The 27063-nt window shown below is 43.4% G+C and overlaps 2 protein-coding genes across 3 annotated transcripts; both read right to left on the bottom strand.

The window, feature by feature from the left end:
- Positions 1 to 447: 447 nt before the first annotated feature.
- On the bottom strand, positions 448 to 16263 carry LOC114438630 (protocadherin Fat 4-like). Of its 2 annotated transcripts, none has more exons than XM_028410135.1 (28): positions 16157 to 16263; positions 13458 to 13529; positions 13199 to 13362; positions 13024 to 13071; positions 12851 to 12940; positions 12662 to 12748; positions 12248 to 12355; positions 12054 to 12167; positions 11878 to 11971; positions 11663 to 11781; positions 11389 to 11562; positions 11140 to 11268; positions 10792 to 10947; positions 10217 to 10397; positions 9558 to 9691; positions 8483 to 9433; positions 8271 to 8396; positions 7927 to 8178; positions 7668 to 7766; positions 7403 to 7575; positions 7128 to 7279; positions 6743 to 7050; positions 6458 to 6568; positions 5851 to 6042; positions 5603 to 5700; positions 5364 to 5525; positions 5034 to 5204; positions 448 to 1054 (listed from the first exon to the last, which is right to left on the bottom strand). In XM_028410135.1, the coding sequence occupies exons 1-28, from the start codon at positions 16233 to 16235 to the stop codon at positions 1009 to 1011; spliced, it is 4590 nt and encodes a 1529-aa protein (XP_028265936.1). In that variant the 5' UTR covers positions 16236 to 16263; the 3' UTR covers positions 448 to 1008. The 2 variants fall into 2 exon arrangements, with proteins under 2 accessions (XP_028265936.1, XP_028265928.1); XM_028410127.1 differs by lacking the exon at positions 16157 to 16263 and adding an exon at positions 14459 to 14593.
- A 2543-nt stretch (positions 16264 to 18806) lies between these two features.
- On the bottom strand, positions 18807 to 26316 carry LOC114428490 (cadherin EGF LAG seven-pass G-type receptor 2-like). The gene is made up of 20 exons (XM_028396976.1): positions 26206 to 26316; positions 26017 to 26103; positions 25610 to 25717; positions 25416 to 25529; positions 25240 to 25333; positions 25030 to 25148; positions 24756 to 24929; positions 24507 to 24635; positions 24159 to 24314; positions 23587 to 23767; positions 22943 to 23076; positions 22734 to 22818; positions 21124 to 21365; positions 20865 to 20963; positions 20600 to 20772; positions 20298 to 20391; positions 19690 to 19881; positions 19442 to 19539; positions 19203 to 19364; positions 18807 to 19043 (listed from the first exon to the last, which is right to left on the bottom strand). Exons 1-20 carry the CDS (start codon positions 26314 to 26316, stop codon positions 18854 to 18856), a joined length of 2742 nt encoding a protein of 913 aa, XP_028252777.1. The 3' UTR covers positions 18807 to 18853.
- Between the last annotated feature and the right edge of the window lie 747 nt (positions 26317 to 27063).

The raw sequence follows: 27063 nt of genomic DNA, 5'->3' as shown, positions 1-27063 counted from the left end.
CTGATTTTTCTTCTGATTTAATTTTAATAGAGGTTAAATTAATAAAAACTGTTTTAATAAGAAGAGATATGAACCGAAATGCATCTGGAGCTGTGAGAGTTTTCTTGCTTTCCTCTGTTCTGTGTGCATCATTTCAGAAAAGTAATAATACAAGGTGGACTAAAAAGCCTGCAGAGTCTCAGTACAGTGTCACTCAGTAGAAGCAGCTTAGAGTGATTTGATTTTCCTACATGCTAATATTCTGAATGGTAAACGTGTGGTAATTTTATGCCTCGGCTCATTGACATCAACTTCACAGCTTATCTGATGTGAGGAAAAATTAAATCACACCTTGCTGAACTTCTTTGTCCACCTGAGTGTCTTAACTAAAGCATCTGGGACGTGGGGAAGAAGAAATGGGAATAACCAGGTGTCTCTCAAACAGGCTCGTTTTTTTCAGCTTGTTTGTTTATTTTATACAATAAATCCACAGGTCACTACCATCAAGCCAACAGGACTAAACAAGAGGAACAGTTGAAAACTTTACAACTTTAAAACATTAGAAAACAAAACACAACACTGATGTGACACCAGAGGGCGTCATGTGACAGAGCTCAAACATGTTCATTTAAAAATGGCTTTTTCATAACAGTGCTGCTGCATATGTACACAGTACTGAGGTACATGAACCTGCTTTTAGGTAATAAATACACACCCCAGTTAAGTTTGTATTGTGGCTGCTGTTACACATGTATGACAAGCAGCACGTGAACTCATTATTATTATTATTGTTAACCCAAAACCATCACTCAAGAAGAATTTATTAAATTTCACTTTTAGAAGAATAAATAATTTGAGGAGCAACAACACATGAGCTTTTTGTAGGTGGTGGTTGTTTCCATCTGCTTGAAGAATGTTGACAAACGACAAGAACAGTCTGTGGTGCTGTTCCTGATAAACATCTTTTATCGCAGGATTATATTTAAATGTGTATTTTTTTCTGTTGTTGTTCTGCAGACTTCAAACACATCAGCGTCCTTTCAAAAAGTCGATGAGCCTGCCTATGCTTTTCCTCCTGATGGCACAAACACATGATTACAGTTAGGGAAAAGGTGATTTGAAGTTTGCCCAATAACACAGAAATGATCAGTCTATATTTTTAAAAGGTTATACATCAATTCACATTTTCATGAATGAAGTAAGTTGATCCTCCATCAATCAGCCAGATTCCCAGGTGTATGTTATACAGGTAAGGAGCGGACACTGGGAGCCCTCTCAGCTCCTTACCTGTATAAAAGACTCCTGTCCACTGTCCTGGCCAAGACCAAAGAGCTTTCCAAGGTTGTCAGGGACAGGACTGTGGAGCTACGCAAGGCTGGAATGGACTAAAGACCATCACCAAGCAGCTGGGTGGGAAGGTGACAACAGCTGGTGCATATATAATATTCACAAATGGAAGAAACATAAAATAACTGCCTCCCTCAGTCTGCAGCTCCATGCAAGATCTCACCTCTTGGAGTTTCAGTGATAATGAGAATAAATACTCGGGAGGAACCTGTCAATGATCTCAAGGCAGCTGGGACCACAGTCACCAAGAAAACAGTTGGGAACACACACAAGAAAGCACATGTACTGAAGTTTGCCACTGAACATCTGAATGATTCAGAGGAGGACTGTCTGAAAGTGTTGTGGTCAGATGAGACCAAAATCGAGCTCTTTGGCATCAACTCAATTCAACTTGTTTGGAGGAGGAATGCTGCTTATGACTCCAAGAACACCATCCCCACTATTAAACATGGAGGAGGAAACATTATGCATGGGGTGTACTGCACTGCATCACAGGGAGGGTGGATGGGGTTATGGCCGTCTGTCGCTGTGCTCTGTGTTTTTCATGTGGATGCTGCTTTACCTGTGCTGTCAAGAGGTGTTCTCGCTTCTCACATACGATCGGCAAACTCTGCTTGAGATCGGATGCTTCTGCAATCAGCTTAAAACTGACCCGGTGACTAGCTCTCCTCCGTTCCTTGAGGAAATACCGGCCTTCCTGAGGCGCCCTCCTGTGTATCTCACCCGCAAGAAACGCCGAAGGAGACGGGGGAGACGCGGTGGTGTCCGGGTGAGGATCGAGGCTCTCCTGAGATCTGCTCGCGTGCCTAGTCGTGATCTGCTTTTGCTGGATGACCCTGCTTTACACTCACTGGCGATCAGGGCCCGATGGATCCGACCGGTGTTCCCGGAGGTCGACAGCTACCACGGCGTCGGCTGTGTGGTGGACCCCGCTCAGCTGCTGCTGCCTCCTGCCAGCCGGCGGCCACGGACAGGTAGACGTGGTGTGGATCATCAGAATCTCCGCTCACTGAAGCTTGCTTCGCCCTCGACTGACACTCTTAATTTAAATCTGGCGCTGCTGAAAGGTAAAGCTCGAGGTAAAGCTCCCCGTGACTGTCTCTGTGCGGTGGTCTATCGGCCACCAAAAATTAACAAAGACTTTGTTCGGGACTTTGTGTCGGGTGTCACTCTTAAATATGATCACTTTCTGACCGTTGGTGATTTTAATGTGCATGTCTGCTGTGAGAGCAGACCTCTGGTCAGAGACTTTCTGAGTGCCATTGACTCTTTTAGGCCCCGTTCACACTGGGGAAAAAAATGTGGCTTAAGCAGGATTTGGCCGCATCCAGATCAATCCAGATGTGTTTTTTTCCGAGTGTGAACACCTCCAATCCAGCTGAATCCAGTTTGATTTCAAGCCGGCTGGATCCACCCTTGAGAGGTGGATCTAGCAGGATTGGCTCAAATGTGGCTCAGGTGTGAACACAAATGTGGCTAGCGAATCCGGCTTGCCACATTATTAGCCATATTACGAGGCGCCACCTAGTGGTTTGGAGAACAGCAAACACGCTGGATGAAGCCGGATTGAGTGCGGACACAACTGTGTGCTAGCCAGATTTGAAAATAGGTCTGAACGCATCCAGCTTAAAGGCGGTCTGGGCTCAATCCTCAATCCGTTCGCCGTCTCACATACGATCCCCTCAGCTCTTTCTCCCAGCTCCGCTGTCTTTGACAAATTCGAGCCTGTCTCACTATCTCACCTCACTGAGATTGTTAAAAATTTACGGCCGCCACTTGCCAATCTGACAGCATTCCATCCCGTCTTTTTAAAGAGGTCTTCTGCACAGTTGACACTTTTAGCTTACAATTTATAAATCTGTGTCTGAGCTCTGGATCTGTTCCATCCTCTTTTAACCATGCCACGGTGCAGCCTCTTTTAAAAAAGAAAGGCCTAGACCCCTCGGTTTTAACCAATTTTAGACCAATTTCCAAGCTCCCTTTTATCTCAAAGGTTTTAGAGAAAGCTGTTCTTACTCAAATCCAAGAATTTTTAAAAACAGCCAATGTCTGTGAACCGTTTTAATCTGGTTTTAGGCCTCTCCACAGCACTGAAACTGCTCTTTTAAAAGTTTTTAATGATCTCTTGCTAACCCTTGACTCTGGCAACTGTGCCATTTTAATTCTCCCCGACCTGACAGCGGCTTTTGACACGGTAAACCATAGGATTCTCTTGGCTCGCTTAGAGCACTATGTCGGCATAAAAGACACTGCCCTAAAGTGGTTTGAATCCTATCTGACAGACAGATCCTTCTCAGTTCAGATAGGGCAGCTTTCTTCCTCAGTGGCCCCTCTGACCTGCGGGGTGCCCCAGGGGTTGGTTCTGGGCCCGCTGTTGTTCTCTCTGTACATGCTACCCCTGGGGTCCATATTCAGGAAGCCCCTTCCATTGCTTTGCTGTCGACGTGCAGGTGTATGGTCTCTGCCCAGTTTCTGCCAAAGACTCCCTCCAATCACTGCTAAACTGCATGAGTGATATTAAGAAATGGATGGACCTAAACTTTCTGAAATTAAACAAAAACAAAACTGAGGTTGTCTTGTTTGGTCTCCCCGACCCAGTCCAGGTCCTTGCCAGCTCCCTTGGCCCACTGGCGCCAAACATACAAACTCATGCAAGGAATCTCGGGGTGATTGTAGATGGTGCTTTTAAATTGGACAAGCAGGTGAGCTCAGTGGTCAAGTCCAGCTTCTTTCAACTAAGGCTTATTGCTAAGGTAAAGCCATACCTTAGTCAGAGTGACTTAGAGAAAGTCATCCACGCTTTTATAACCTCTCACTTAGACTACTGTAACTCCCTATATATTGGAATTGGACAGTCAGAGCTTCACCGTCTGCAGCTGGTCGCCTTCTCACTGGGACAAAAAAGCACGAGCACATCACGCCAGTGCTTTCCTCACTTCACTGGCTACTGGTGAAGCACAGAATTGATTTTAAGATTCTTTTATTCGTTTTTAAGTGCTTGCATGGGCTGGCCCCAGACTATTTATCAGACCTCTTGGTATTGCATCGGCCCTCCCAGAGCTCTTAGGTCTGCTAACCAAATGGCTCTGGAGGTCCCCCGATCTCTTTTAAAAACTAGAGGTGACCGGGCCTTCTCAGTCGTGGCTCCCACTCTGTGGAACGCTCTGCCTCTAGCTGTGCGGTCGGCAAATGGCCTCACCACTTTTAAATCTCTACTTAAGACTCACTTGTTCACCTTGGCCTTTGCCTGAGTATTGGCAGCTCTTGGGGATTTTATGTTTCATGATTGTATGTTTGTTTTATTGTATTTTACTGCAGTTTATTTCTTTTATGTATTTATCAGTTTTATGTATTTTAATGTTAAGCACTTTGGTGGGCGACGCCCTTATAAATGTGCTATATAAATAAAGCTGACATTGACATTGACCATCAAGTGAGAACCTCCTTCCCTCAAGCAGGGCATTAACCTGGGTGGTGGGTGGGTATTCCAGCATGACAATGATCCAAAACACACAGCCAAGGCAACAAAGGATTGATCAAGAAGAAGCATATTAAGGTTTTGGAATGGCCTAGTCAGTCCCCAGACCTTAATCCCATAGAAAATCTGTGGAGGGAGCTGAAGGTTCGAGTTGACAAACATCACCCACAAAACATTAATGACTTGGAGAGGATCTGCAAAGATGAATGGGACAAAATCCCAGTCTCACCTGATGATCAATATGACAGTGATACTCAATCCCAGCAGGACACCCAGAGCGATGGCCACATCCTGGTTAGAGGAGGACGTCTCAGGCTTCGTCTCAATGTCAAAATGAATCCCCTCACCAAACACCAGGGTTAGCTCTGCCATCACAGCAGCTGACTGGCTCTGCAGTCTCCTGGTGGATCAGACAGACGGTGTTTGAGTCAACTCAAGGAACTGGTTAGGTACTTAAGTGTTACAAAATCTTAACTTATCAAATGTGTTACAACTTTAAATATCTTTCAAAGAAATGGTCGATTGATGGACAGATGATTAGTACCGTCTGGACTCTTACTTTATGACTACCTCAGAGGAAACAACTTCCCCTCCATCCACAGCAACAAAGCTGACCAAAGTCCTGACAGACTCCCTCAGCATTCTGGACTCGGGGGTTCCTCCGTTAGCACTGGACACCTGGATGATGTTCACAGTCCATCCCAGAGCTTTACCCAAAGACCTGAGTGGATACAAACATAAATTATAGCAAATACATTTGTAAAATAAATCAGAAAATGATTGTAATCATTGTCTTACTTCTCCAGCTCAGGAACCTTTTTCTCCACAGTGTTAGCAGGCCGATTAAGTGAGATAATCACCAGGTTACTGCTGCTTGCACTTCCCTGAACCGCCACCTGGGGGCAGAGAAGAGATCGTTCCATGTTAATCTGTTCACTGCTCAGTAGATTTTGCATCCTGAGTGGATACATTTGCAGAACTACCTGAAACCTGAATGTCTTAGTGTTATTTAGCATGCACATGTCTCATTTTGGTTTGCCTCCCACCTCCACCCTGGCTGTAGCAGACAGTCCTCTGGGGTCCGTAGCTTTCACCTCCACTGCAGCTGTCTGTCCCGCCAGGCCTGCTGCTGAAACCACGTACACCAGACCTGAGGATAGCTCCACGTCAAAGTGAGAACTGCCTCCTGACAGGCTGTAGACCAGCTGACCCTCCTCCCCAACATCCGGGTCTGAAGCCTGGAGGGGCCATGGTAAAAAAATAAAAAATGAAAAACAAATGAAACATTCTTCTTTGGCTACAGATGAATGTTACATAATGTGCTTTCTTTTTTTTTATTAAATGTGCTTAGACTGTCAGCAAAAGGAGCAACCCAATGGCAACACATTCAAATTAAAATCATTAAAACTGCATAACTTTGTCATTTCAAATGTTTTCAGTGCTGATAGGCTCCCCTCTGATAGGACGGATCTGTTCCCTCCAGCTTCTTTATGATGTTGCATATCTCACGGCAGCTCACTGACACATTAACCACACAGTAGTTCAAAGTACACACCTATCCTTGATAACTGCGACAATAATCATACAACAGATTCTCGACATAGTATCAATATTTCCTGATACATGGAAGTGATAGAAGCTGGATGTGTTCACCTTGACGTAGATGATGGGGGTTTTGTATGGGGCGATGCTGAACACAGAGGCTTTGTAAACCTCAGGGGGAAACTGCGGAGGCTCGTTCACGTCCTCCACCTGAACTCTGACCTGAGACAGAAAAAACAGTCACAATACATCAGCCTGTTCATACCACATGAAGACTGGAGGTTCATCCACCCTGCTGTGGCCAAATGACCCCACCCATTAGCTCATGCTAATCATATACATTTGAGCTTAGCATGCAATGTCATTGTTAAAACAGCTGCATTTTACAGGACGTACCACCGCTGTTGCTGATGTCGGGGGGCTCCGTGTGTCCACAGCCTCCGCCTCCAGGATGTACCACTCCTGCTTTTCTCTGTCCAGCTGTGCTGTGGTCGTGATAGCTCCATTGGCATCGACAGAGAACAGGTCAGTGTGTGTTTTCAGTGCATAGGTGACTTTGTAAATGTTGCTTCCTGCAGAGGCAAAGACCCTCCCCACAAGCACCCCCGCCGGCTGGTTCTCAGGCAGGTTGAAGTTGTAAGAGGAGCTCTGGAAGGCCACATTCTCCACCAGACTGACAACCCTCAGATTCACCACCACAGCAGCTGCATGAAAACATAAAAACATGCTAAGACTGATAGTTTTCCCTTTAAAAAGTGACACCAGATGCCACCACACTAACCTGTGGAGTTGAGAGGAGGCTGGCCATGGTCTTTGGCCATGGCAGTCAGCTGCAGAGTGGTGTCTTCTGTTATGTCAGAAAGGTCAGAGGTCAAAGTCACTTCCCCACTCTCACTGTTTAAGGCCAAATATGGAGAACTTCCTTCAGAAAAACTACAAAAAAAAATACAGATACAGTTAACAAGGACATTATGTAATCAAACCATAATGCTAATTATTTGCAGAGCTAGAGTCAAGTTAAGGATCTTAGCTGCTGCTGAGTTGACACAAACTGACCTGTAGGTGATAAGCGAGTTGTTCCCGATGTCTTGGTCAGTGGCGGACATCGTCAGCAGCAGCTTCCCTTTCTCTGCGTCTTTCAGCAGGATGCTGCTGACGTACCTGCTGGAGCTGAACTCGGGTCTGTTATCGTTGACGTCAATGAGGCTCACTCTGATGGTGGTGGTGTTCTGGATTGTGTAAATTTCAGTAATGAGACACACATTGTGATAGTCTGGAAGAGTCCAGTCATCATTACACTCCTCCCAGCTGCATCTCTTACCTGCCTCTGTGGGGTGCCTTTGTCTGAAGCCCTAACAACCAGGTCGTAACTGTCCCTCCTCTCACGATCCAAATCCCCAACAGCCAGCAACATCCCATCCTGCAATACAACACATGAAAACAACATTCTGTACACTAAGGCCTAGACGATTCAGACATGCATTTGTGTTGACAAAAATGACAATTTGTGACAGTCTGGGATCAATTTTCCAATCAGGCCTATTGACAAAATTGTTAAATGAATCATTTATGTTCCTCACCTCTCTGAATTTGAAGAGCGGGTGTGGAGAGCTGAGGGAGACGGTGACTTCTCCATTGAGCCCGAGGTCAGCGTCAGTGGGCACAATGGCAAAGACTTCTCTTGGAGTTTCCTCCGAGTAGCGGCCCTCAGGGATCTGCAGGGGGTCAGGGATGCTGGGGAACTGTGGAGCGTTGTCATTGTAGTCCAGGACGGTGATGTTGAGCTGAGCTGTGGATCTCAGACCGTCAGTGACATGATCCACTGCCACAACCTGAACACACACAAACAGAAAACAACACTAAATCAGCAAGAACAAATGGAACATACAAAAACAGGAAGTAGAATCATTCTGTTCAAGCGTACCTGTAGTATGTAATTGTCCTTTGTCTCTCTGTCCAAAGTGGCGCCTGTCTTCAGTTTGACAACACCCTGTTTGTTGATGTCAAAGGTATCACTGGTATAGATGAAGTAACCATTGGAGAATCCACCCTGAGGAAGAGGAAATGTTTTAAAAATATCTCAGTTTCACCGTCAGCCCTTCATCAGTGACGAAAGAAGCAGCTGATGTAGCTCACCTCATCCTTGTCAGTGACCTCCAGGGTCAGGATGGATGCACCACCTGCCAGGTTCTCAGAGACAGCCACATCATAGCTTTCTTTACTGAACTCAGGTGGGTTGTTGTTCACATCCTTCACCTTCACCACAACAGAGGTGTTTGCAACCATATAGGGATCACCCCCATCAAAGGCCTGAACCTTCAGAGTGTACTCCTTCACCTCGCTGTAGTCCAAAAGCTGGGCCAGCTGCAGGATCCCACTGGAAGCCTCCAACTGAAAAGCATCTGGGTCTGATGAGGGGCTTTGATGGAAGATGCTGTACCTCACTCTCCCATTTGCACCTTCATCAGGATCCACAGCTAATAGAGTGAGCAAGCTTGCTCCAACCACCTCTGTTTCTAAGACTTCAATCTGATACCCAGCCTCAGTGAACTTTGGAGCATTGTCATTGATGTCAGACACATGGACCAGCAGGGTGGCTGTGGCAGACCTGGCTGGACGACCCTGGTCTTCAGCCACTACCTGTAGATTATACTGTGCCTCAGTCTCCCTGTCTAGTGCTCCAGCCACACTGACGATCCCAGACACAGGATCAATGGAGAACTTTCCCTCTCCTCCTCTCAGTGAGTATCTGATCTCCTTGTTGAAGCCACTGTCTTTGTCTGTAGCTGGAACTACTGTCACATTGGTTCCTGGCTCTGCATCCTCAGGGACAGACTTTGTGACAGAACTCGGTGCAAAAACAGGGCTGTTATCATTGACGTCAGTGACTTCAACCTCCACAACTGCTCTGTCAGTGTTGACACCATCTGAGATGGTGATTTCCACAGAGTAGTGGTGTGGGGCCTCGTCATAGTCCAGCTTCTGTTTTGTGGTTAAATCACCAGTGGAGGAGATTGCAAAGTTGTCAGATTCTGTCTCAACTCGTAGAGTCACAGGGCTCTCAGCAGGTATAGCGAGGAAGTCGACCTAAAAATTCAGAATGTGACTGAATGTTAACATGATTGAGTAGACGGTGTTCAATGTCAGCTGATTTGTAGAATCACCACTGAGGCTTGGTCATAAAACTTCATATTACATGAGAGAAACTTACCCTAAGAATGGTAACACCGGGGTCTTGCTCCTCCTTTACAGTGCCTGTGTAAATCTTTTGTAAAAACTGAGGTTTTGAGGAACCTGGGGCACGAATGTTCACCTGTGCTGAAGATGACCGGGATATGCTGCCCCCTAGAGGAAAGGAAGGATAGACAATGAATGAGTGTGAAACAGCTGCAGTCAGTGCCTGCTTACTCTGGTGCCGATATTTGGATAACTTTCTAACTTAGTAAAAAGTCTTAGTGTGCTTCAAGAAAACTAGGTTTTATAGTGTCAGACGACATCTGTGGTCCTCACCTTTTCACGTGAGGAACTTTTTGGCTGTAATGAGCGGCTTTCTTTAAACTAAGACATCTGTGGTGTTTTAACACTCAAACGAGATTAACATTTTCAACAAGGAAATTACAGTTATTAAAGTTAGTAGGCGCAGGTTTTTAGACACTGTTGGAAACCACCACAACAAATTATTTTGTGAAGCATACTAGCCACACTAATGTTTCTATGAACTAAAACATCCATAAAATATGGCTAAATGTGAAGTAATTGATGTTACAGAGACAACAAATATTCTGCGAAAGTGGAACATTATTGACTGTGGGACTGAATGAACAGGCTAAATAATCACATGAATAATCACATGAATTACAGCAAATCTACCGTCTCTGGCTGTTATGTAGAGAGGGAACTCCAAAATCCTGTTTTCCTGTAGAGGGATGGTCTCCGCCAGTGAGATCTCTCCGGTGTTTTCATCCATTGAGAAGTATCTTTCATGGTTGCCGAAGTCAATAGTGTACTTGATCTGCCCATTGACACCATCATCAGGATCCTCTGCCAACACCTTTGAGTTATATAATACAAATGACCATCAGATCACATACCAAAACACAAACACAATATCCCGGGATACAATGGTTATGTAATGGCAGACTTTAGCAATCACACACTAGATCTGTTAACTTGTACAACTCTGGGTTTTATATGGCAGGTGGGTGTGTCCTGAATCTGAACTAATCTGAAGTAAAGGGTTAAAAGAAAGGATCCTTAAAAAGTATCCTGAACAAGCTTCTGCTGGAAGTGATCACAAGTTTAAATGGAAAGCCTGTCATAACAACGTAAACAGTGCCCATTCCCTTTAAATTGTGTAGCTGACAAACAGAAAGTAAATTATTTGAAACAAATTGTAATATATGATGTTAAAGAAAACATCTATTAAAAATCTAGCCACAAATTACCTGGACTAGCAACATTCCCACAGTCTGATTTGCAAACACTTTCCCCTCATACACACTGCTGGTGAATGTGGGATTATTGTCGTTCTCATCCAGAAGAGTCACACTGACTTGTGCGGTCACAGCATTGTTGGGTGGATCTCTCTCCCTTGCTTCGATCTTTAAGTCAAGAAGGAAAGACAAAAAACAGCACATGTTGCAGTGTATGTCCAGTAAACACTGGCTCCTGCTCTGTCACTCTCAAACAAGGAAGTAAAGGTAAAAGAGTACAAGAAAAACATACGAGGCTGACGAACATATTGTAAAGACCGGGTCTGCTGGGTAACAATAATATAACATTTTCTGATTTACCTGAAATGTGATCTTTTCTGTGGCCTCTCTGTCCAGAGCTGTGGAGTTTTTCACTCTGACTGTCCCATCAGAGCTGATTGAGAAAGGAGCAGATTCCGGGACAATCTGCAGAGTTCCCACAAATCCTCCCTGCACAACAGATACACAGATAGGAAGGCATACGCTGAAATTATGTAACCTTAACAGGAGAGAGAGGGGCTTACTGACAGCACTCTCACTAAACATCATGCAGTTTTAAGCTCGGTCTACCTGGTCCAGGTCAGTGACCACAGTTTTAAACACAACAGTGTCAACAGGAGAGTTTTCCAGAAGTGTTACAGAGTAGCTGGCCTGATCAAACTCTGGAACGTTATCATTCACATCCTCAACAGTGACGGACACCACAGCCACAGCCGTCTTCAGGCTGTCGTCTGTTTGAGCTGCCTGCAGAGAGGGACAGAGTATTTATGTGGTAAACTATGATCACAGACACTGAAATTCAGTAAAATACATTTGCCGAAGTCTTCCTGAATCATTAAGATACCTTGATATAAACAGAGATCAGGCTGCTGTCCATCTCGTCTCTGTCGATGGCGGTCACCACAGACAGAACTCCACTGCTGGTGTCAATGCCAAAGTTTCTCTCATACTTTTCTGGAGACACTATACAAACAGGTTTTTCATGGTTTAGGCCTATTTATGTATATATATTTTGAAAATTGTTCATGTTTTCTGTTTTTTTCAAAGATGATTATTTACCACTAGTGATGCTGTAAGTTAAAGTCATGTTGATCCCAGTGTCCCCATCCTGAGCCTTTATTGCTTCTGGCTGAATGGTGCGGAAAACTCCGGCCTGATTTACAAAACACAAAATTTAAAACTCACTCACTATCATTCAGATTCAGTCATGTCAAAATGAAAGCACAAAGACTCACCTGATTTTCTGGAATAAAGGCATGGTACAGACTGTGGCTGAAAAAGGGGTTCAAGTTGTCAAAGTCCTCCACATCGATCACCACAGATGCCGTGTCACTCAGCCCCCAGTTATCCTGCAGTCACACACACTCACACTCATTACAACAGTCACAGTGCCTCTCCTGTTCTGGTATGTTGTACATGTTGCACCTACCTGGGCTGTCACTGTGAAGTTGTACTTTTTGACTTGATTGTAGTTCAAACGTCTTTTCAAAATAAAAGCCCCTGAGTTGATCAAAACAAAGGCCTCTGAAGGTGGTTCCTAACAAAAGAACGTGTCCATCAAAATCAATTCACTTCAATGTTATTTATTTATATAGCACCTTTCACAAAACGGTGGTGGTGTTGAGGAGGTGGGGGAACTGCTCAGTGGATCATGTTTCTGTCCCCCAGCAGCATAGGCCTTAGAGTAGGACTACGAGTTAGTCAGCCTGTTCTGCCTGTTCTACTCACACAGAATATTATTACTCATCATAACACTAAAAACCCTGATTGACCTTTTTCTGCCTGCACTTGGATAAACGGTAACATTTGTTGCAGCTTTTTAAAACACGGCACATGTTATTACCATGGAATATGTCACTCTGTTGTTTGCTGCAGTGCTGTCTGCATCCACAGCTTTCACTCGAAGAACCTCTGTGTCCACACTTTGAGTCTGAAAGAAGACAAGACTAAATGAAACACTCACACTAAATTTAGTCACATCCCTGTTCCTCTGAAAGCAATGTTGTGTATCATCCCTATTGAAAAGATTCACCTCAGAGACAGTGGTGGCATAGTGCGTCTTTTCAAATATTGGACTGTTGTCATTGAGATCGTTGATTTTGAGTGTCCGAGGATTGTTGTACTGCAAAAGTAAACACACCATTTTATTTATTTCCGTTTCTAGTTTTACTGCTTACTAAGTGAAGCTTTGGAAAATGTACCCACCTTAATATCACCATCACACATGATAGAATAATGCAAGGTACTGTCACTCTAAAAAAAACAGGATCATAGTGTGTTATTTGTATAATCAGACAAACTGCTGCACATAAAATAATATAAACATAATGATATTATACATAATATATAACATCTGTGAGACAGATCTGCAGCAACTCACAGACGCCAGCGTATCTGCATCCAGTGGCTTCTTGGTGTGAACAGTTGCGCTGGTGTCCCCGGGTGTGAAGCTCAGCTCCAGGTATTCAAGGTGGACAGGAAAGAGGTATGGCACCAGCTTCACTATGCTGCCTGCTTCAATACCACTCACCAGCTCTACATCCCCTGTAGCACCATGGGTCAAGAGGACAGAATATACCTCACAGGTGATGGACATAGGAATGGTATGACTCATCATTAGACGTTTAAAGGGACGTTACCTGTGTATCCTTCATCAACTGCACCCACATGCAGAGAATCGCTCACCCCAGCACAATTTATGGTTGAAGTACCTTAAGAAACAGACACAATACAGAAGAAACATTAGAGTAGGATGGCTAAAAGTAATCCCTTGATAGCTTGCCTGGTATAAGGCCCTGTGTTTCTGTAGTCTCGCTGTAAAAAGCACTATGCAAATAAAATGGAATTGAATGTTGCATGGTTGAATTTGGTCCAACAGCAGAAGAGTGGTGCTCAGCCAGAAGGGAACCATCAGGCAGACTCAACAAAGTGACGGAAACATTTCCAAAGTTTAAGCCATCAGACTGATCTTCTCTGTGATAGGCACATTGCTACATTATATGCTGGATTATTTCTTAATTGTGATAATATTTATTTGTCAAGTTTGCACAATATTAAATATAAGTGTCTTCATTTGGTGTGTTGCATTAACTGAGAGACCAGGAACTAAAACAAAATATACTCAGATGACTCTATTAAGACTATATTATGATATACAACTGCATTATTGTGTTGGCTTATCAGCAGCTGCCAAAGCGGCGGCACATCATATATTTTCATTTGAAGGTTAAAACAATAAAGTGGAATAAAAGTGCAGGCAGTGGACTTTGAAAGGCTGAATCTTAGGGGTGTGATATGGGTTTTGATTACCAGGTAAAATAAGGCATAAAATCACTTCTGTTGTTAGAGAGTTATGTTCAAAAACAGTTTGGTCAAAGCTGGAACAATGTGTGACTGATACACAATGTGTTTCTAAGCACAGATCTAACCATAATATCTATTTTGGGTAAAATCATTAAATGATTTACAAGAACAGATTTGAACACAGAAACGTGCCTGTATGTGTCTACTGACAATTTTCAAAACGATTTCTGGATTTCTGTAAACAATCCTTAATAGTAGCTGAAATCTAACAGCCCTGTTCCTCCCAGTTTATGGTTTGAAATAAAATCTGTTCCACATGGGTCCATTTTTTACTCACCTATTGGGCTTCCAGTAACAAAACAGACACAAATGGATACAAGAACAAAACAAGTCCAGATCTCACCACCGGTGTCCATATTGGTTCAGTTGTGTTTTCTACTAAGCCTGAAAACCAACAGTGATCTGATCACCTAAGTCACAGGTATTAAGAAGTGTGTGTGATTTACCTCACCCTCCTTCCCAGCAATCTCGTTTTATGGCAGGTTGTAACGCGTTCAAGGTTTCACTGATGGTGGACTGTACCAAAGATGAGAGCCAGGTTTCATTTTCCCTTAAACGGTGTGAGTACATTCAGCAGCTGATACTCTGATATATTGAATATTCAAACAAATCTTGTTAGATACACACTTAAAAATTAAATCCAAAACGAATCTTTTTTTTTCCATCTGGATATAATTGTTAAATCTAAGTGTTAAGATGCTTGGTGAACTTAATACACTGCTCAAAAAATATGGAAGGGAGCACCTCCTAGATCTCAATGAATGAAATATTCCAGTTGAAAATCTTCATTCATTACATATTAGAATACATTGAGAACAAAATAACATACAAATGATCAATATCATCAAAATTGTTAACCCATGGAGGTCTGGATGTGGAACCATATAAGAACAAGCCCCACTTCAATCATGAGAGACTCAGCGAACTGAATGAGAAATATTTATTAAGTACAAAGTTTAAATGTGCATTGGCGTCCTAGACCTCGTTGTGAAGACCACATCCGAAAAGGGGGAAAAACACAAGAGGAGAGGCCGCTGGATCAGAAGATCCCCACGGGGTCTAGACCTGGTGGTGGTGGAGAGCTGGAGGGCAGGAGATAGGAGGCCTGAACTGGCGTGGACCTGGTGGTGCTTGGGGTGGAGGAGGGTTGCCGGGTTCGATCAGAAGACAGCTGGAGAGGAGATGGAGACTTTTAAATTTCGTGCTGAGCTGTGATTGGTCAGGAGAGGGACGGAAAGTGACAGCTGATTGGTGAGGGAGGTGCTTTCTATTAAGCACCTGACTAAGAGAGCGGAAGAGAGGGGGAGCAGCGGAGTGAGGGATAGAAGGAGAGAGATTAGGAAGTGGATAGGGATAAATGGTGAATGATGGGAAACAGAGCCTTCCTGATTGAACTTACGCTAAGAGCTACATTTGTGGACGTCGGGCCTCAGCTCTCATTGATGTGCCATCCTGGATGAGCTGCACTACCTGAGTAACTTGTGTGGGTTGTAGACACCACCTCATGCTACTTCTAGGGCTGAGAGCACTGACAAAATGCAAAAGTGATCAAACTTAAAAAAGTAACTTTGTCACGTTGAACAACAAAAACATAAGGAACCAAATGGGAGCCAAAAGAGTCTGCTCTTTTTAGTGAGCTGAACCATAAGAACCTCCTTTCTTAAAACAGCCCATCACTAATGGACTATATCCTGCTTCGCTATATGCTGTGTGGGAAGCAGTACACTCTCGTTCATTTGTCACGCAGTGCCGGTTTTAGACACGGGCAGACTGGGCGGCATCACACAGGGTGATCTAAACATAATATCTATTTTGGGTAAAATCATTAAATGATGTGTCTCTACTGACATTTTTCAAAACGATTTCTGGATTTCTGTAAACCATCCTTAATTGTAGCTGAACTCTAACAGCCCTGTTCCTCCCAGTTTATGGTTTGAAATAAAATCTGTTCCACATGGGTCCATTTTTTACTCACCTATTGGACTTCCAGTACCGAAACAGACACAAATGGATACAAGAACAAAACAAGTCCAGATCTCACCACCGGTGTCCATATTGGTTCAGTTGTGTTTTCTACTAAGCCTGCTGAGAGTCTCAGTACAGTGTCACTCAGTAGAAGCAGCTTAGAGTGATTTGATTTTCCTACATGCTAATATTCTGAATGGTAAACGTGTGGTAATTTTATGCCTCGGCTCATTGACATCAACTTCACAGCTTATCTGATGTGAGGAAAAATTAAATCACACCCTGCTGAACTTCTTTGTCCACCTGAGTGTCTTAACTAAAGCATCTGGGACGTGGGGAAGAAGAAATGGGAATAACCAGGTGTCTCTCAAACAGGCTCGTATTATTTTTCAGCTTGTTTGTTTATTTTATACAATAGATCCACAGGTCACTACCATAAAGCCAACAGGACTAAACAAGAGGAACAGTTGAAAACTTTACAACTTTAAAACATTAGAGAACAAAAAAAAACAACACTGATGTGACACCAGAGGGCGTCATGTGACAGAGCACAAACATGTTCATTTAAAAATGGCTTTTTCATAACAGTGCTGCTGCATATGTACACAGTACTGAGGTACATGGACCTGCTTTTAGGTAATAAATACACACCCCAGTTAAGTTTGTATTGTGGCTGCTGTTACACATGTATGACAAGCAGCACGTGAACTCATTATTATTATTATTGTTAACCCAAAACCATCACTCAAGAAGAATTTATTAAATTTCACTTTTAGAAGAATAAATAATTTGAGGAGCAACAACACATGAGCTTTTTGTAGGTGGTGGTTGTTTCCATCTGCTTGAAGAATGTTGACAAACGACAAGAACAGTCTGTGGTGCTGTTCCTGAAAAACATCTTTTATCACAGGATTATATTTAAATGTGTATTTTTTTCTGTTGTTCTGCAGACTTCAAACAGAAAGCTGCTCTGTTCAGGTCAGAAAACGGACGTGGTTTCATTACCCTCCCTGTCACTGTCCTCTTTAACTCTCACATTGTTGCCATCTGTCTTCACTGTCTCCTTTGTGTCTCTGTCCTCCTGAGCTTTCTCTCTGTCCGTCCTCGGCTGCAAGTCCTTTGCTGTCTTCTCGTGCAGCCTTGTCTGTCCCTGGGACACAAATCACCGATCAGCTGGATTTCACTTTAAACATTTCACTGTAACACTGTGAATGGGATTTACCTGCTCAGAGGGTTCAGAGGTCTTCCGGGACCAGTTACTAAAGAGGAACAGGAAGTCCCATTAAAATATGTTTCATGTACACATCTGATGCAGACTGAGGAGCTTTTGATACAACTTACAAGTAGCTTTCAGTATTTTGGTCAATGTCAAAGCTCTCCTGGTCAGAGTCCTGGATATCCTTCCTTTTGAACCTGATGGTACAAACACATGATTAGTTAGGGAAAAGGTGATTTGAAGTTTGCCCAATAACACAGAATTGATCAGTCTATATTTTTTTTTATATATTTTTAAAAGGTTATACATCAATTCACATTTTCATGAATGAAGAAAGTTGATCCTCCATCAATCAGCCAGATTCCCAGGTGTATGTTATACAGGTAAGGGGCTGACACTGGGAGCCCTCTCAGCTCCTTACCTGTATAAAAGACTCCTGTCCACTGTCCTGGCCAAGACCAAAGAGCTTTCCAAGGTTGTCAGGGACAGGACTGTGGACCTACACAAGGCTGGAATGGACTAAAGACCATCACCAAGCAGCTGGGTGGGAAGGTGACAACAGCTGGTGCATATATAATATTCACAAATGGAAGAAATATAAAATAACTGCCTCCCTCAGTCTGCAGCTCCATGCAAGATCTCACCTCTTGGAGTTTCAGTGATAATGAGAATAAATACTCGGGAGGAACCTGTCAATGATCTCAAGGCAGCTGGGACCACAGTCGCCAAGAAAACAGTTGGGAACATGCTCTGCTCAAGAAAGCACATGTACTGAAGTTTGCCACTGAACATCTGAATGATTCAGAGGAGGACTGTCTGAAAGTGTTGTGGTCAGATGAGACCAAAATCCAGCTCTTTGGCATCAACTCAATTCAACTTGTTTGGAGGAGGAATGCTGCTTATGACTCCAAGAACACCATCCCCACTATTAAACATGGAGGAGGAAACATTATGCATGGGGTGTACTGCACTGCATCACAGGGAGGGTGGATGGGGTTATGTACCATCAAGTGAGAACCTCCTTTCCTCAGGCAGGGCATTAACCTGGGCGGTGAGTGGGTATTCCAGCACGACAATGATTCAAAACACACAGCCAAGGCAACAAAGGATTGATCAAGAAGAAGCATATCAAGGTTTTGGAGTGGCCTAGTTAGTCCCCAGACCTTAATCCAATAGAAAATCTGTGAAGGTTCGAGTTGACAAACATTACCCACAAAACATTAATGACTTGGAGAGGATCTGCAAAGATGAATGGTACAAAATCCCCCGAGATGTGTGCAGAGCTTGTGGCCAACTACAAGACGTCTGACCTCTGTGATTGATTAAAATACATTTTTTTTGTTTTTGTTTGTCTCTCGCTGTTCAAATAAACCTACTATTGAAATTATAGACTCATCATTTCTTTGTTAGTGGGCAAATTTAAAAAATCATCGACCCTTACTGTATCACAGTTAGAAGGTTAGCTTCCACCACCCCATCAGATGCCCAGTCTCACCTGATGATCAGTGTGGAAGTGATAATCAATCCCAGCATGCTCAGACCCAAAAGGACACCCAGAGCGATGACCACAGCCTGGTCAGAGGAGGACGTCTCAGGCTTCGTCTCAATGTCAAAATGAAGCCCCTCACCAAACACCAGGGTTAGCTCTGCCATCACAGCAGCTGACTGGCTCTGCAGTCTCCTGGTGGATCAGACAGACGGTGTTTGAGTCAACTCAAGGAACTGGTTAGGTACTTAAGCATTAAAAAATCTTAACTTATCAAATGTGTTACAACTTTAAATATCTTTCAAAGAAATGGTCGATTGATGGACAGATGATTAGTACCATCTGGACTCTTACTTTATGACTTCCTCAGAGGAAACAGCTTCCCCTCCATCCACAGCAACAAAGCTGACCAATGTCCTGACAGACTCCCTCAGCATTCTGGACTCGGGGGTTCCTCCGTTAGCACTGGACACCTGGATGATGTTCACAGTCCATCCCAGAGCTTTACCCAAAGACCTGAGTGGATACAAACATAAATTATAGCAAATACATTTGTAAAATAAATCAGAAAATGATTGTAATCATTGTCTTACTTCTCCAGCTCAGGAACCTTTTTCTCCACAGTGTTAGCAGGCCGATTAAGTGAGATAATCACCAGGTTACTGCTGCTTGCACTTCCCTGAACCGCCACCTGGGGGCAGAGAAGAGATTGTTCCATATTAATCTGTTCACTGCTCAGTAGATTTTGCATCCTGAGTGGATACATTTGCAGAACTACCTGAAACCTGAATGTCTTAATGTTATTTAGCATGCACATGTCTCATTTTGGTTTGCCTCCCACCTCCACCCTGGCTGTAGCAGACAGTCCTCTGGGGTCCGTAGCTTTCACCTCCACTGCAGCTGTCTGTCCCGCCAGGCCTGCTGCTGAAACCACGTACACCAGACCTGAGGATAGCTCCACGTCAAAGTGAGAACTGCCTCCTGACAGGCTGTAGACCAGCTGACCCTCCTCCCCAACATCCGGGTCTGAAGCCTGGAGGGGCCATGGTAAAAAAATAAAAAATGAAAAACAAATGAAACATTCTTCTTTGGCTACAGATGAATGTTACATAATGTGCTTTCTTTTTTTTTTATTAAATGTGCTTAGACTGTCAGCAAAAGGAGCAACCCAATGGCAACACATTCAAATTAAAATCATTAAAACTGCATAACTTTGTCATTTCAAATGTTTTCAGTGCTGATAGGCTCCCCTCTGATAGGACGGATCTGTTCCCTCCAGCTTCTTTATGATGTTGCATATCTCACAGCAGCTCACTGACACATTAACCACACAGCAGTTCAAAGTACACACCTATCCTTGATAGCTGCGACAATAATCATACAACAGATTCTCGACATAGTATCAATATTTCCTGATACATGGAAGTGATAGAAGCTGGATGTGTTCACCTTGACGTAGACGATGGGGGTTTTGTACGGGGCGATGCTGAACACAGACGTGTGTGGTCTTTGGCCATGGCAGTCAGCTGCAGAGTGGTGTCTTCTGTTATGTCAGAAAGGTCAGAGGTCAAAGTCACTTCCCCACTCTCACTGTTTAAGGCCAAATATGGAGAATTTCCTTCAGAAAATCTACAAAAAAAATACAGATACAGTTAACAAGGACATTATGTAATCAAACCATAATGCTAATTATTTGCAGAGCTAGAGTCAAGTTAAGGATCTTAGCTGCTGCTGAGTTGACACAAACTGACCTGTAGGTGATAAGCGAGTTGTTCCCGATGTCTTGGTCAGTGGCGGACATCGTCAGCAGCAGCTTCCCTTTCTCTGCGTCTTTCAGCAGGATGCTGCTGACGTACCTGCTGGAGCTGAACTCAGGTCTGTTATCGTTGACGTCAATGAGGCTCACTCTGATGGTGGTGGTGTTCTGGATTGTGTAAATTTCAGTAATGAGACACACATTGTGATAGTCTGGAAGAGTCCAGTCATCATTACACTCCTCCCAGCTGCATCTCTTACCTGCCTCTGTGGGGTGCCTTTGTCTGAAGCCCTAACAACCAGGTCGTAACTGTCCCTCCTCTCACGATCCAAATCCCCAACAGCCAGCAACATCCCATCCTGCAATACAACACATGAAAACAACATTCTGTACACTAAGGCCTAGACGATTCAGACATGCATTTGTGTTGACAAAAATGACAATTTGTGACAGTCTGGGATCAATTTTCCAATCAGGCCTATTGACAAAATTGTTAAATGAATCATTTATGTTCCTCACCTCTCTGAATTTGAAGAGCGGGTGTGGAGAGCTGAGGGAGATGGTGACTTCTCCATTGAGCCCGAGGTCAGCGTCAGTGGGCACAATGGCAAAGACTTCTCTTGGAGTTTCCTCCGAGTAGCGGCCCTCAGGGATCTGCAGGGGGTCAGGGATGCTGGGGAACTGTGGAGCGTTGTCATTGTAGTCCAGGACGGTGATGTTGAGCTGAGCTGTGGATCTCAGACCGTCAGTGACATGATCCACTGCCACAACACAGAAAACAACACTAAATCAGCAGGAAAAAAATGGAACGTACAAAAACAGAAAGTAGAATCATTCTGTTAAAACATACCTGTAGTATGTAATTGTCCTTTGTCTCTCTGTCCAAAGTGGCGCCTGTCTTCAGTGAGACAACACCCTGTTTGTTGATGTCAAAGGTATCACTGGTATAGATGAAGTAACCATTGGAGAATGCAGAAGAGGAAGAGGAAATGTTTTAAAAATATCTCAGTTTCACCGTCAGCCCTTCATCAGTGACGAAAGAAGCAGCTGATGTAGCTCACCTCATCCTTGTCAGTGACCTCCAGGGTCAGGATGGATGCACCACCTGCCAGGTTCTCAGAGACAGCCACATCATAGCTTTCTTTACTGAACTCAGGTGGGTTGTTGTTCACATCCTTCACCTTCACCACAACAGAGGTGTTTGCAACCATATAGGGATTAAGATTAAGATTAAGATTAAGAAACCTTTATTAGTCCCACAATGGGGAAATTGCATTTTTGCAACGGCATACAGACAGCAAGGGATAAGTTAGGAAAAAGATATATACAATATAAAATAGGCTACCAATAAAAGATATATACATTATAAACAGTTTACATATTTAACAGTTATTGCACAGGTGAGTGGAGGTAGAAATGGTATATAAACTGTACATAGTGCAACTAAATAAATAACAGTAAAATAAAAGCACACTGTGGTGTGTGAATACTGCTCCTATCAGAAGTGTTTATTATACAGTCTAACAGCAGCAGGAAGGAAAGACCTTCTGTATCTCTCCTTCACACACCGAGGGTGGAGCAGTCTGCCACTGAAACTGCTCTGCAGGGCTGACAGGGTGTCCTGCAGGGGGTGGGACTCATTGTCCAGCATGGATGTTAGTTTTGCCAGGACCCTCCTGTCACCCACCTCCTGCACTGAGTCCAGAGAGCAGCCCAGGACAGAGCTGGACTTCCTGATGACTCTGTCCAGCTTCTTCCTCTCCCTCTCAGTGATGCTGCTGTTCCAGCAGACCACACCATACATGATGACTGATGCCACCACAGAGTCATAAAAGGTCTTCAGGAGTGCCCCTTTCACTCCAAAAGACCGCAGTCTCCTCAGCAGGTAGAGCCTGCTCTGGCCCTTCCTGTACAGTGTGTCTGTGTTGTGAGTCCAGTCCAGTTTGTTGTTGAGGTGAACACCCAGGTATTTGTAAGAGTCCACCTGCTCAATGTCCATTCCCTGGATGTTCACCGGTAAGGGGGGGGCTGAGTGTCGTCTGCGAAAGTCCACCACCATCTCCTTGGTTTTCCCTGCATTGATCAGCAAGCTTGCTCCAACCACCTCTGTTTCTTTGTGGTTAAATCACCAGTGGAGGAGATTGCAAAGTTGTCAGATTCTTTCTCAACTCGTAGAGTCACAGGGCTCTCAGCAGGTATAGCGAGGAAGTCAACCTAAAAATTCAGAATGTGACTGAATGTTAACATGATTGAGTAGACGGTGTTTAATGTCAGCTGATTTGTAGAATCACCACTGAGGCTTGGTCATAAAACTTCATATTACATGAGAGAAACTTACCCTAAGAATGGTAACACCGGGGTCTTGCTCCTCCTTTACAGTGCCTGTGTAAATCTTTTGTAAAAACTGAGGTTTTGAGGAACCTGGGGCACGAATGTTCACCTGTGCTGAAGACGACCGGGATATGCTGCCCCCTAGAGGAAAGGAAGGATAGACAATGACACAGTGTGATACAGCTGCAGTCAGTGCCTGCTTACTCTGGTGCCGATATTTAGATAACTTTCTAACAGTCTTAGTGTGCTTCAAGAAAACTAGGTTTTATAGTGTCAGACGACATCTGTGGTCCTCACCTTTTCACGTGAGGAACCTTTTGGCTGTAATGAGCGGCTTTCTTTAAACTAAGACATCTGTGGTGTTTTAACACAAGATTAATATTTTCAACAAGGAAATTACAGTTATTAAAGTTAGTAGGCGCAGGTTTTTAGATACTGTTGGAAACCACCACAACAAATTATTTTGTGAAGCATACTAGCCACTCTAATGTTTCTATGAACTAAAACATCCATAAAATATGGCTAAATGTGAAGTAATTGATGTTACAGAGCCAACAAATACTCTGTGAAAGTGGAACATTATTGACTGTGGGACTGAACGAACAGGCTAAATAATCACATGAATAATCACATGAATTACAGCAAATCTACCGTCTCTGGCTGTTATGTAGAGAGGGAACTCCAAAATCCTGTTTTCCTGTAGAGGGATGGTCTCCGCCAGTGAGATCTCTCCGGTGTTTTCATCCATTGAGAAGTATCTTTCATGGTTGCCGAAGTCAATAGTGTACTTGATCTGCCCATTGACACCATCATCAGGATCCTCTGCCAACACCTTTGAGTTATATAATACAAATGACCATCAGATCACATACCAAAACACAAACACAATATCCCGGGATACAATGGTTATGTAATGGCAGACTTTAGCAATCACACACTAGATCTGTTAACTTGTACAACTCTGGGTTTTATATGGCAGGTGGGTGTGTCCTGAATCTGAACTAATCTGAAGTAAAGGGTTAAAAGAAAGGATCCTTAAAAAGTATCCTGAACAAGCTTCTGCTGGAAGTGATCACAAGTTTAAATGGAAAGCCTGTCATAACTTAAACAGTGCCCATTCCCTTTAAATTGTGTAGCTGACAAACAGAAAGTAAATTATTTGAAACAAATTGTAATATATGATGTTAAAGAAAACATCTATTAAAAATCTAGCCACAAATTACCTGGACTAGCAACATTCCCACAGTCTGATTTGCAAACACTTTCCCCTCATACACACTGCTGGTGAATGTGGGATTATTGTCGTTCTCATCCAGAAGAGTCACACTGACTTGTGCGGTCACAGCATTGTTGGGTGGATCTCTCTCCCTTGCTTCGATCTTTGAGTCAAGAAGGAAAGACAAAAAACAGCACATGTTGCAGTGTATGTCCAGTAAACACTGGCTCCTGCTCTGTCACTCTCAAACAAGGAAGTAAAGGTAAAAGAGTACAAGAAAAACATACGAGGCTGACGAACATATTGTAAAGACCGGGTCTGCTGGGTAACAATAATATAACATTTTCTGATTTACCTGAAATGTGATCTTTTCTGTGGCCTCTCTGTCCAGAGCTGTGGAGTTTTTCACTCTGACTGTCCCATCAGAGCTGATTGAGAAAGGAGCAGATTCCGGGACAATCTGCAGAGTTCCCACAAATCCTCCCTGCACAACAGATACACAGATAGGAAGGCATACGCTGAAATTATGTAACCTTAACAGGAGAGAGAGGGGCTTACTGACAGCACTCTCACTAAACATCATGCAGTTTTAAGCTCGGTCTACCTGGTCCAGGTCAGTGACCACAGTTTTAAACACAACAGTGTCAACAGGAGAGTTTTCCAGAAGTGTTACAGAGTAGCTGGCCTGATCAAACTCTGGAACGTTATCATTCACATCCTCAACAGTGACGGACACCACAGCCACAGCCGTCTTCAGACTGTCGTCTGCTTGAGCTGCCTGCAGAGAGGGACAGAGTATTTATGTGGTAAACTATGATCACAGACACTGAAATTCAGTAAAATACATTTGCCGAAGTCTTCCTGAATCATTAAGATACCTTGATATAAACAGAGATCAGGCTGCTGTCCATCTCGTCTCTGTCGATGGCGGTCACCACAGACAGAACTCCACTGCTGGTGTCAATGCCAAAGTTTCTCTCATACTTTTCTGGAGACACTATACAAACAGGTTTTTCATGGTTTAGGCCTATTTATGTATATATATTTAAAAAATTGTTCATGTTTTCTTCTCAAAGATGATTATTTACCACTAGTGATGCTGTAAGTTAACGTCATGTTGATCCCAGTGTCCCCATCCTGAGCCTTTATTGCTTCTGGCTGAATGGTGCGGAAAACTCCGGCCTGATTTACAAAACACAAAATTTAAAACTCACTCACTATCATTCAGATTCAGTCATGTCAAAATGAAAGCACAAAGACTCACCTGATTTTCTGGAATAAAGGCATGGTACAGACTGTGGCTGAAAAAGGGGTTCAAGTTGTCAAAGTCCTCCACATCGATCACCACAGATGCCGTGTCACTCAGCCCCCAGTTATCCTGCAGTCACACACACTCACACTCATTACAACAGTCACAGTGCCTCTCCTGTTCTGGTATGTTGTACATGTTGCACCTACCTGGGCTGTCACTGTGAAGTTGTACTTTTTGACTTGATTGTAGTTCAAACGTCTTTTCAAAATAAAAGCCCCTGAGTTGATCAAAACAAAGGCCTCTGAAGGTGGTTCCTAACAAAAGAACGTGTCCATCAAAATCAATTCACTTCAATGTTATTTATTTAGATAGCACCTTTCACAAAACGGTGGTGTTGTTGAGGAGGTGGGGGAACTGCTCAGTGGATCATGTTTCTGTCCCCCAGCAGCATAGGCCTTAGAGTAGGACTACGAGACCTGTTCTGCCTGTTGTACTCACACAGAATATTATTACTCATCATAACACTAAAAACCCTGATTGACCTTTTTCTGCCTGCACTTGGATAAACGGTAACATTTGTTGCAGCTTTTTAAAACACGGCACATGTTATTACCATGGAATATGTCACTCTGTTGTTTGCTGCAGTGCTGTCTGCATCCACAGCTTTCACTCGAAGAACCTCTGTGTCCACACTTTGAGTCTGAAAGAAGACAAGACTAAATGAAACACTCACACTAAATTTAGTCACATCCCTGTTCCTCTGAAAGCAATGTTGTGTATCATCCCTATTGAAAAGATTCACCTCAGAGACAGTGGTGGCATAGTGCGTCTTTTCAAATATCGGACTGTTGTCATTGAGATCGTTGATTTTGAGTGTCCGAGCATTGTTGTACTGCAAAAGTAAACACACCATTTCATTTATTTCCGTTTCTAGTTTTACTGCTTACTAAGTGAAGCTTTGGAAAATGTACCCACCTTAACAAAACCCACATTTTGTTCGAGAGTTGCACACGACTGTTGTTGCCATGACTCTTTGGTTGTTTATCAGTGCATGAATGCTGTTTTTTATTGTACAGTGTGTCATGTTATCCACACTGGACTTTGAAAGGCTGAATCTTAAATCTTAGGGGTGTGATATGGGTATTGATTACCAGTTAAAATAAGGCATAAAATCACTTCTGTTGTTAGAGAGTTAAGTTTAAAAACAGCTTGGTCACAGCTGGAACAATGTGTGACTGATACACAATGTGTGTCTAAGCCCAGATCTAACCATAATATCTATTTTGGGTAAAATCATTAAATGATTTACAAGAACAGATTTGAACACAGAAACGTGCCTGTATGTGTCTCTACTGACAATTTTCAAAACGATTTCTGGATTTCTGTAAACAATCCTTAATTGGGGCAACAGTGGCGCAGTGGGATAGCAGGGTTGCCCAATAACCGGAAGGTTGGTGGTTTGATCCCAACTCCTCCCCTAGTCACTGTTGTGTGTTCTTGGGCAAGACACTTCACCCTAGCCTGTGGCGCGCCTTGCTAGTCATTGTATGACACTGCTTGTGCAGCAGCCGTAACGAATTTCCCTCTGGGATTAATACAGTATCTAAAATAAAAAAATAAAAAAATAAAATAAAAAATAATTGTAGCTGAACTCTAACAC

This window comes from Parambassis ranga, chromosome 1 (assembly GCF_900634625.1).
Source record: "Parambassis ranga chromosome 1, fParRan2.1, whole genome shotgun sequence".
In the NCBI taxonomy this organism is placed as follows: domain Eukaryota; kingdom Metazoa; phylum Chordata; class Actinopteri; family Ambassidae; genus Parambassis; species Parambassis ranga.
The sequence above is the reverse complement of the archived record's forward strand: the minus strand, read 5'-3'. Positions and strand labels throughout refer to the sequence as shown.

Excerpts from the sequence above, each read along its gene's own strand:
- LOC114438630 (XM_028410135.1), bottom strand. The coding sequence starts at position 16,235 with ATGGACACCGGTGGTGAGATCTGGACTTGTTTTGTTCTTGTATCCATT. Across the intron at positions 13,530-16,156 it reads CGGTACTGGAAGTCCAATAG|GTACTTCAACCATAAATTGT; the intron begins GTGAGTAAAAAA and ends CTGTTTCTTAAG. Across the intron at positions 7,767-7,926 it reads CGCTCTTCAAATTCAGAGAG|GATGGGATGTTGCTGGCTGT; the intron begins GTGAGGAACATA and ends GTTGTATTGCAG.
- LOC114428490 (XM_028396976.1), bottom strand. The coding sequence starts at position 26,316 with ATGGTGTGTTTACTTTTGCAGTACAACAATGCTCGGACACTCAAAATC. Across the intron at positions 26,104-26,205 it reads ATGCCACCACTGTCTCTGAG|ACTCAAAGTGTGGACACAGA; the intron begins GTGAATCTTTTC and ends GTCTTCTTTCAG. Across the intron at positions 19,540-19,689 it reads CTGCTACAGCCAGGGTGGAG|GTGGCGGTTCAGGGAAGTGC; the intron begins GTGGGAGGCAAA and ends CTCTGCCCCCAG.